The following is a 10258-nucleotide window of genomic DNA, read 5'->3' as shown; positions in this document are numbered from 1 at the left end:
CCAGGGCTTGGCTTCTGCTTCATTCTTGGTGAGGGTGTGAGAATGGGGTGTGTGGGAGGAAGCTCCAGTGCTGTAACTCTTGCTCTGCTGGAGACCCCTAAGAAGAGATCCCCCCCCTTCATTCCAGACATCCTGTTGGGGTCAGGCCTGGGTCCCCCCAGGCTGCTGCAGAGCTCATGGGCTCCCACCAGCAGCAGCCACCACAGGAGGTCCTGCACCCCTCTTCCCAGGGATTGTTCCTCCCTGCTCCCTTTACAGGTATCCCTCATTATAGAATAGTTAGGGTTCGGAAGGACCTTAAGACCATCTAGTTCCAACCCTCCTGCCATGGGCATATTTAGGATCTCAAAGTCATTTAGACCTAGTCTACTTAGTGTGTCTGCTGGTCTGAGCTCCAGACCTCAATCCCATTTGTAGCTCCTCTGTTGGCACTGCAGTGCCCTTTAGTACCTTGGGTACCTCTGTTGGCCTCTGAGAGCTGCAAGAGCAGGGTCGGGAGGGAAGTCCCAGCAGCTCTTAGAAGCTCACGTTGGGGCTGGAGCCTGATCTTTGCTGGAGGCACTCACAGGGAAGCACCTCGGCTTTCCTTGCAGCCTGCAGGTTGGACTGGGCAAGGCAGGATGGAGCTGCTGGAGTGGTCAGGGAGGGTCAGCCCATTTTCCCAGTGCTGCACATCCCCAGAGTGTGTCTCTGGGTACTTGGCACATGGGATGGGGTTTTACTGTGAGACAGTCTCAGTGTCACTTTGACTTCTCTTTCTTTGCTTTTGAAGCCAATAATGGGCTGTTTCTGTTCCCTGCCACATGATCTGCCCCCCATGTGAATGAGAAGCCTCTCTGATGAGTGATCTCCTCTGTCCTGTGTCCTTTCCTCCCAGCTCTGGAGGGAGTTCACATACCAGGTTTCAATCAGCTGCTTCTCTTGTTCCTGGGAATGCAGTTCAGCACTGGGTCAGAAAGTCTCCAGTCCATTGAAATCCTGCCCTTCACTGCTGAAGCTGCCCGAATTGCATCTCCCTCTCTGACATCTTACAGCAAGCAAGTCCTTTGCTGCTTGGCCCCTGCCTGCAGCGGTTAGCATGGGGTCAGCTCCTGCAAGCATCCCGTGCGCTTGCAAGTGGGTCAGGGAAAGCAGGAGCTGCTCTCTAAAATGTGTACTCTGTGTGTCTGGGGATTGTGCTGAGACGGCAGAAAGACCTCCTGCTCCGTGTGGTTCCTCCCCCGGAGCATGGAGTGAAGCTGCCGAGCATCAGCCCTTCATGGTGGTCTGCGGAGCTGCTGGGGGGATAAGGAGTGGAGGTGAGACCCAGCACCATCTGCAGCAGGAGAAGGTTGGCTCTTGCTCACCTCCAGGGGACCAGTGTTGTCCTGTCCTCCCTTGCAGCCCCTGGCTCAGCACAGAGCCTGCATGTGCTGCGTTGCGGCTCCGGAAGGAGCAGTGGGACTGGGAATGCTGCTTCTCACTGAGGAGGTGACAGTCCCACCAGGGCCAAAAGCTCAATTGCTGTGATGTTTGAAAGCTCCTTGAAAAATTACTTCTTTACCCAGTTCCCAACCAAACAAGTGGAAGCTCCACAAAAACAACAGTTCCTTCCCATGCTGCTGCCAAATCAGTGCTCGCTGGCCTGTGGTTGAGCAGGTCAGCAGCAAGCCAGGACTGCTTGAGGGCTGAGCGGAGCAGAGCTGGTGGGTAGCTGGGCCATGCGGTGTCTTTCCGCACCTGCCTAGGAGATAGGAGAGCGTCTGGGGAGCTCTGTACGGCTTTGAGGTGATGGTGTGGGTGACCTGGTTATCCATGCAGGGACAGGGAGCACTTAGGGCTGCAGACTTCTGAGCCAAACACAGGTAGTGGCTCTCTCATGGGGACAGGAAAGTCCTGAATCCAGACAGGGATGTGCATGCAGTCACTGGTGCCAGCACAGTCTCTGCTGTCCTTTGCCCTGATGTCCGGTGCTGCGTCGCAGTCACTGGAGGGCTCCTTTGCAGCTGAGGTCAGTGTGTGTCCCGAATGCTAACAGACCCTTCCCCTCTCTCGCTTTCCCCTCCCTCCTTTCTGCCAGCAGTTCCCTATCAGCAGAACCCCTACACCCCTGGGAGCAGCTCCACCGTCATCCAGTGCTACCGCTGTGGGGACACCTGCAAGGGCGAGGTGGTGCGAGTCCAGAGCAACCACTTCCACATCCGCTGCTTCACCTGCCAAGGTATGAGGGTGCTGCCCCAAGAGCTGGTGGCTGGGCTGCCCCACAGCCCTGGGTGCAGTCTGGAGAGCAAAAGGCTGGGGACAGACCTACCTGGTCCACTGGGATATGGTCACATGCCTGAGGGTGGCAGCTTCCCACAGGGGTGGACATGGTGTGGTGCAGAAGGGGAGGTAATGGCATGGGGCTGCAGCGTGCAGGCAGTGTCCCTGTGTGATGGCACAGCCTGTGGGCTGTGAACAGGGGTGACAGACCTGGGCACCATCACTACCTCCACTATGCCAACAGCTCTCACTGCACCGGTCCCAAACATTCCCATGGCCCATCTGGGATCTGGGGGGGTCCCTGTGTCCTTCAGCCTCCTGCCTGCCCCCACATCGGGAGGAGGAGGAGGTGATTCCAGCCTGGCTGAGAGGCAATGAGGTGGGGGAGATGCCCTGAGTGGCTCCTGACGGGGCTGGGGGTGGGTGATGGATCACTGCCACTTGCACATGGGGTGAGATCAAGGTGCTGTGGGATGCAGATTGCTGCGGCATGGACACCGCAGCCCCCAGGGGCTGGCAGGAATAGAGAGGCTGCTTGAATCCTCCCTGTGCACAGGAGCTGCAGAGCTGTAAAAGCTAACGGCCCGGAGCTGATGCTGAAGGGCTCCTTAGCACATTTATTAAAGCAGCAGCTCTCAACCAGGCCAATGGCTGCTTCTGTAGGTTGTAAAGCATCCCATTACCAGGGCTCTGGGCTTCCAAGCTCCCAGCACTTTGTGCTAAGCAGGACATAAATCCCCATCCCCTCGGTCATGCTTTACTGCTCCTCCCTGGGGAGCAGGGGATTTGCTTGGAGGGGACTCTTCCCCTGGGCTGTCTCCCAGGTCTCTAGGTGGGATGTGGGTCCCAGGTTGCCCCCAGGGCTGTGCTGTATGTGCCAAGGCTGTGTTGAGCCCCCTGTCCCTTCCCAGCTTGGACATGAAGGATCAAGAAGGAGCTACACATCCAGACAAAGAGCTCAGACAGCTGCCGGCTTCAAAGGGCCCAGGAGCCAGCAGGGAGAGCTTGGCAGAGCTTGCTGCCCGATTTCCAAGTGAAAGGGAATAAATAATGAGAGGAAATCCTCCTGTCTCACCTTCCCTCACAGCTCTTACCCCCCTGCCACGTCTGGCTGCTGCCAGCTCCCCTGACAGCCCCATGGCTTGCTCCTGACATGTCCCTGTGAGCCTGGCACGGCTGGTACAGACCCTGGGGATGTGCTGTGGGGCCCACAGCAAATAGGGCCCAGACCTGCCTCGATTCTTCTTGCTTCTGCTTCCTGATGCTGTCCCAGAGCTGGTGGCCTGTCCCGTGTCACTGACAAGTAAATGCTGCAGGCTGCTTCAGGGAGCAGTGGGTGAGGATGCTCTGTGGGAGAGGAGCTGCATCTGTGCCCCATGGGTCCAGCTCTGCCTGGGGAGGGTGGCTTGCTGTATGGGCTGCCCATGGGTGTAGGTAAGGTGTGCAAGGACAGGACTGAGACCCCTTGGGGGTACCCCACACCCCCTTGGGCATGAGGGGTACAGCAGAGACCGGGATGGGCTGTGCCAGTCAGTGCTCGGTTGCTCTGTAGTTTCCACCCCATCACCTTGCAGGATGGGAGATGGGCATCATGCAAAGACCCCATGACCCCTGTGCCGTTCCTGAGGTGCCTTCCAGGGTCTGATGCTCTCGAGGTCTCTCTGTAAATGGAGAAGATGTAGGAGGGAAATGACACTAAGGGCCAGGGCTTGCCACATCAACTTGGATTACCCTGATGGGCTGTGCACCACCCATGGTTCCCACAGCAGGGAAGGAAGTGAGGTTGGGCTGGTCACCTCGGGAAAAACAAGCAGTGGGAGCATCAACACCAGTTAGCTGCTCCCAGGACCTGTTCCCAGCTTCATGTCCAGGTCAGGGACTGGAGATGGCTCATCATGGAGAAGTCCATGCCCCAGGGTGTGGAGAAGACCTCTCCCCTGCTGTCCCTAGGGCATGTCCCATTCTTTGGCAGTTCTGTACTGGGCTTTCTTGACACCATCAGTGTCAAACAGAGGGGCACATGGGTGCTGTGGGTCCAGGAGGGGATGCCACAGGCCCTCCAGAGCTGTTTGTGTGTGGCCAGTGGGAGCTGCAGGGGTTCCCTCTGTGAGCACCCCGCCGTGGCTGTCCAGCAGCACTATCCTGCACCCTGCTGCAGCCCAACACTGACATCTTGTGGTGCTGGGCGAAGGCCCCAGTGTGTCCGCTGGGAAGGGAAACCTCCTGAGGTACCTGGAGCAAGCTGTGTCTCGAGGGATGCGCTGGGAATTCTGCTGGGGGGCAGCAGAGATGGGCTCAGAGGTGCCGGCCGAGGGGGGCTAGACCTGCCCGTTGCCCCCTTGACGGTGCATGTCCCCCTGCAGTGTGCGGCTGTGACCTGGCCCAGTCTGGCTTCTTCTTCAAGAACCAGGAGTACATTTGCACTCACGACTACCAGCAGCTCTATGGGACCCGCTGCGACAGCTGTGGGGACTTCATCACTGGAGAGGTCATCTCAGCCCTTGGCAGGACCTACCACCCCAAGTGCTTTGTCTGCAGCACATGCAGGTAGGTTCAGCCATCACCAGGGTGCATGGCCCCCTGCAGAAGCGCTGTGCACCAAGGACAGGGCTGTTCACTAGCCCACAGACCCTTGTCCCCCACTCAGCACCACAGCAGGAGCCTCGTCTGGGTTTTCTTGGTGGAAATGAAATGGCTCCAGCCCTTCCCAATGCACCCTGGAGACCTGCCATGGTCCTCCTGCCCCAGCACACGTGCACGCTCGCTGCCTCCCCTTGTAGCCCTTTCTCCTCAGCACCATGGGTCCTTCTTGCCCTGGGGAAGGAGCTCACAGGCAGCCCCAAGCACTGCATGGAGGGGAGCAGCAGCTCCTCACACCTTCCCACCTCTGCTTGGCCACAGGAAGCCGTTCCCCATTGGAGACAAGGTCACGTTCAGCGGGAAGGACTGCGTGTGCCAGAACTGCTCCCACTCTCTCATCAGCACCAAACCCATCAAGATCCATGGGCCCAGCCGTAAGTTGACTGTTCTTGTGTTACGTGATGGTTGCAAGAAGAAGGGACCATGTTCCCCTGGATGGTCCTGGGCTGGGCTTTGGGGCCAGTGTGCAGCAGTGCATGGAACCACAGAGGCTTCAGAGGAGGAACAGGGTAGTCCTGCAGCTCCACTTTGCAGGTCACCACTGGTTTTAGAAACTCCCTCGTCCTGTCTGTCGCCTGGGCAGGGGCCACCACACCAGCAGATGCTGGCTGGGTTAGGGTGACATGTTGGAGCCAGGTTTGCTCTCAGGCAATGCCAGATGTTGCTTTGTGTCCAGCTGCACCAAGGTCCGTGTCCAAGTGCCAGCCTCAGGACTGCTCACCCACTGTCCCAATGCTGCTGTTATTTGCTGTCTGCAAGCAGTGAAAGGTTCCTTACGTTCATCCACTTGGACCAATGAACCCAAGCAATGGACAGACTCTTTTAGATAGGTTTGGCCTTGCTTTTGACCCAGGATATTCCTTGGGATACCCTTCTTTCATGCCATGCTTTGTCCTCCCAGTTTTGTCGTGCCACTGGCTCTCTGCCCCAAGCCACTGTAGAGCATCCCATGTTTCTCAGCAAGCCCTGGAGCATCAGTGTCTGTAACCTGGGCAGAGTCCTGCAGCCAGGGGTGGACCCAGGACCATGGTGTCACCCAGGGTGCTTGTCACCTGCTGGTGTTGATGGGTCCCTGGAAACCCCCCCAGGCTGCCTCCCCCAGCTCTCACCATGGCCTTGATGGAGTGAGGGGTTGTGGCAGGGTTTAAAGGAGCACCAGCTGAAGGACATCTGTCTCCATCAGCACCCAAAGCTGCCCAGAGGCAGGCTGCGGCCAGCTGCAGCACTCTGCTGTCTCCCATAGAAGGGCCAGGGCAGGGGAAGGGCAGCCACATGGACTGCCTCTTCCTCTCTCTTCCCATCCCCTTCCCGACAGCCCAGCACTCGTCCCAGCCTGCATGGCAGGGTTACCTGAGGGCACCGTGCTTATTCATAGGCAGCAGCCAGATGTACCCTGCTGCCTGCATGTGCCCCTGGCAGGGGAGGTGTGCCTGCTGGAGCCCGTGCTGGTGCACTCCACAGGCAGGACATCCCGAGTAGGATGCTCATCCTCTCACTGTGAGCAGCTCAGAAACCAGCAGGACCGGTGTGAGAGGGAGCACATCTTGCCTCAGCTGAGTTGGCCAGCCTGCTTTTGCCGGGGTCAAAAATCCTCCCCCCTTAAATTTGTCCATCAGGCAGGGAGTTGGTGCAGAGCTACCTGGGATGGGCTGAGTGGCAAAGCCTGCTCAGGCTGCCTGTGCTGTGCTCGTGTACCTCCCCGGTGCCACAGTGGGGAGGGAGGTGGCAGGGAGGGGGTTAAGGAGAAACCCCATTCGGGCAAACCTGCTGCCCAGGGGAGAAGAGGACAAGGAGGAGTCAAGGTCAGGGGTCCATGTGCTTCCTGCTCCCAGCCTTGGCGGGAGCCAGGGGAAGAGGGGAAGGAAGGGAGTCTCGTCAGTACTGCAGCGGGGCCGGACGTGGCTGCCGGAGAGCACAGCCCTTCCTCTGCTGCACGCACTGCCGGTCCCTTCCCATTACTCCTGCCTGTATGGGAGCCCCCCAGGACCTGTCAGAGCAGCGTGGCCCTGGCAGCCCATGATCTTGCCTGGTGGGTGCTTGGCCAGGGTGGCTAAGTGCTGGTGGTGCCATGGAGGTCCCAGCTCCAGCAGGAGGTTTTCCTCCTGGCTCTTTTGCTGGGAGCAAGCAAGGTGGCATATTCTCATGAAGATATGACTCCCTGTTTGAGAAGTGATCCCCAAAGGCTGCCCCTGGGATGGTCTCAGGAGCAGGGTGTTTAAAACAGCAGCATCCCTAGAAAAGGGGGTCCTCTGGGTGCAAGGGGTGTGCCAGATGAAGCAGCTGGGGTGCCTCTGTGTGGATCAGCAGATGTGGGTGTTCCTGCTGCACTGCTGAGCCCCATGAGGAGCTGCAGAGGTCCCCCACACCCCTCTTCTGTCCCCCCAGACTGCGCAGGCTGCAAGGAGGAGATCAAGCAAGGCCAGTCCCTCCTGGCCCTGGAGAAGCAGTGGCACGTCAGCTGCTTCAAGTGCCAAACATGCGGGATCATCCTCACCGGCGAGTACATCAGCAAGTGAGTGCCACCAGCCTGGCAGAAGGCTTGGCTGTGTTGGCCAATGCCAGGCTGTGCCCCTGGGGCTGGGGCTGCAGCAAGGGGTAGCCCAGCCCTGCTTACCTGCCCTCACCCCCTTCTCCTCCCTCTCCCAAAGGGATGGCATCCCGTACTGCGAGTCCGACTACCATGCCCAGTTTGGCATCAAGTGCGAGACCTGCGACCGGTACATCAGTGGCAGGGTCCTGGAGGTGAGTCCTGGGGCTGTGGCCACCCTATCCCGGTGTGTAATAGGGATCATGTGTGTCACACCCAGAGGTGCATGGCCTGGGGAGGTGTGGGAGCTTCATCCTGCACTCTTATGCTAACTCTTGTCATGCTAACTTTGGCGTCCCAGGGCTTTCCCTGTGGCACAGTATGACCACCTTCCCTGGAGGGTGGCAAAGGGGGAAGAAGCACCACTATGCTGTAGACCTTTGGAGAGGTGGTTTGTGTGCTGGAGCTAAGCAGCCAGAGCATGTGGTGGCCTGCGTGTGGTGGGACACGTCTGGAGACCAAGGTGTGGGGACACAAGCCTTGACCTGGTGCTACCTGTGCCCAGCTCTGGGGTGTCCCCACCACGCTAGTCCCAGCCTGCCTTCTGGGCGCATCCTGTGCAGGCAGCCTGCCTGTTGCCTTGGAAACGCATCCAGCTCTGCTGCTGCTGAGGAGCCTGGGTGAGGGGCTGCAGCACCCTGCCCATGGGCAGCGTCCCCCTGGCACATCTCTTGCAGGGCAGCAACCAGAGCAGGGGTCCCCTTGCTGTGCCAGAGCAGGAGGGGCTTTGCTCATCACATTGGTGGCCAGGAAGAGCTGCTCCAGCAGAGCCACTGAGGGATGCGGGGCCCCAACAACAAGGCATGGGTGCAGGTGGCTGTGGAACTGCCTACCAGGAGGTGGTCATCCCGCTGGTCCTCCTGGCTGGGCTGGCCTGAGAGCACCCAGCCTGGCTGGGGACCGTCTCCTGAAGCTGGAGCCAGGTGCCAGGAGCCCTCCAGCATCTTCCTCCTCTTCAGGGAGCTGCCTGTGTTGAAGGCTTTCTGCTGACTCCAGGCTCCGGCAGCAGTCCCAGTGCTGGCTGTTGTGAGTGCAAGCTCAGCACTGCAGCAGATGCCCATCATGGGCCCACTTAATCAGCAAATATGAGTGGAACAGGGTGAAGCCAGGGGCTCCCGTGACATGGAATCCCTGCTGCTGCTCCCCAATAACCCTATGATGCAGAGCATCCTCAGCCTTCCCAGCAGGGCAAGCAGGTTGGGTGTACATGGTATGGGATGATCAGTAGGTGAGAGGAGCTGGAGGGGACCTGGAACCAGCCTGGCTGGCACCATTGGGCACTGTGTGCTCTGAGCCACTTGTTGCACTGCTCTCAGGTTTTCCTCGCTCAGTGCAACCACAGCAGAGTCAGGACAAACATATGATGTTCCTGCAGCTGCATGTCTGAGGGGATGGACAGAGCACAGCTCTGCAGGGCATGACAAGTGTGGGGTAGCAGCCCTGAGGTGATGACAAGGGGACAGGCCACCCTCCTCTCCTCTACCTGTTTCTCCTGGCAGTAGCTCTAGTTCTGTCCACCTCCCCCTGTGCCTCCTGCCTCAGCTCTGCTCCCAGCATCTGCCCTTCCTGGCTGGAAGGGCCAGCCTGCTCTGCAGCCCATGCCAGGCCATGGGAAGAAGCTGAATGAATCCCACTGATATCCCATGGGCACTGAGATGCTCCAGGAAACAGTCCTCTCGCATTAGCACCTTGCATGCTGCACCCATGCCCACAGTGGGAGCCCTCCTTGTGCAATAGGACTCTGTGGGCTGGAAGTAACATGCTTTGGTGCCAGGGTCCCCACGGGCAGAGCAAAGGTGCCGTCTCCTTGCATTTGCCATCATGGAGCCAAGAGGAGCATGCGGCTTGGGTGCTGGAGAGCTGTGCGCGAGCACCCCTCACCTCCCCATGCTCCCCGGGTACGTGCCTGCTCACAGTATTGTGTGATGTGTAAAACCAGAGGCTTTAATTGTCTTCTCCAGCAGAGCGTGAAATGGAAAGGGCGCCTTAAAATAATTTTAGGCTGCAAGGAGCCTTCCCAAGCTGTCCCAGCAGCCTCCAGGCTTTTCCAACTGCTTCAAGCTGTGCAGCCAGGCTCGGATGACGAATAAGTCTTGAAGGGACCCCAAGTGATAACGAGCAGGTCTCTTCCCTTGCAGCCTTCTATATGAGCTGTAATATTAACCACTATAAAAGGAACAAGGTTTGGTTGTGGTTTGGAGAGTTGCTCCTCAAGAAGGAGTGGTGTGTTTTGAGATGTTGAGTGGGTTTTGGAGGTCTGTGTTGAAATGGAAGTTGGGAGTGGGTTGGTAAATACCACCGGGGGAGTGAGCATCCACACCCTGATCGGCGGAAGCATCCTCTTTTGACATGGGCTAACCTGTGACAGCAGCCCATTTAGTCTAGATAGGAAAAGGTGTGTATATATGGCTTTTTCTCTTGTCAGCACACCAAGCCTTTGAAGGTATTAAGAGGGTCCAAGAGCACCAAACCTAATCCAGATTCAGAGAGGGACCAGGGAGGGCAGCACATCAGAGCCCCACATCCCCTGCATTAGCTGTCTCTAGCCAGCTGGAAATAGAAGCAGTGGGAACTGCAGGCACACTGTAGGAAAAGGTGTGTATATATGGCTTTTTCTCTTGTCAGCACACCAAGCCTTTGAAGGTATTAAGAGGGTCCAAGAGCACCAAACCTAATCCAGATTCAGAGAGGGACCAGGGAGGGCAGCACATCAGAGCCCCACATCCCCTGCATTAGCTGTCTCTAGCCAGCTGGAAATAGAAGCAGTGGGAACTGCAGGCACACTGGCTT

At 58.1% G+C, this 10258-nt stretch overlaps 1 protein-coding gene across 1 annotated transcript in view; it reads left to right on the top strand.

The window, feature by feature from the left end:
- Positions 1-2062: 2062 nt before the first annotated feature.
- ABLIM3 (actin binding LIM protein family, member 3) overlaps positions 2063-10258 on the top strand; it is a gene marked incomplete at its 5' end in the record, with an annotated part of 21268 nt that continues 13072 nt past the window's right edge. Inside the window, 5 exons of the mRNA XM_010021962.1 lie at positions 2063-2200; positions 4605-4788; positions 5143-5255; positions 7267-7393; positions 7530-7623. Of these exons, the coding sequence (XP_010020264.1) occupies positions 2063-2200; positions 4605-4788; positions 5143-5255; positions 7267-7393; positions 7530-7623 (656 nt within the window). The remainder of the gene's footprint in view (positions 2201-4604; positions 4789-5142; positions 5256-7266; positions 7394-7529; positions 7624-10258) is intronic.

The sequence above is a fragment of the Nestor notabilis genome, unplaced genomic scaffold (assembly GCF_000696875.1).
Source record: "Nestor notabilis isolate BGI_N333 unplaced genomic scaffold, ASM69687v1 scaffold18329, whole genome shotgun sequence".
NCBI lineage: Eukaryota > Metazoa > Chordata > Aves > Psittaciformes > Psittacidae > Nestor > Nestor notabilis.
Note: the sequence above shows the minus strand (reverse complement) of the source record. Positions and strands in the feature narration are given on the sequence as shown.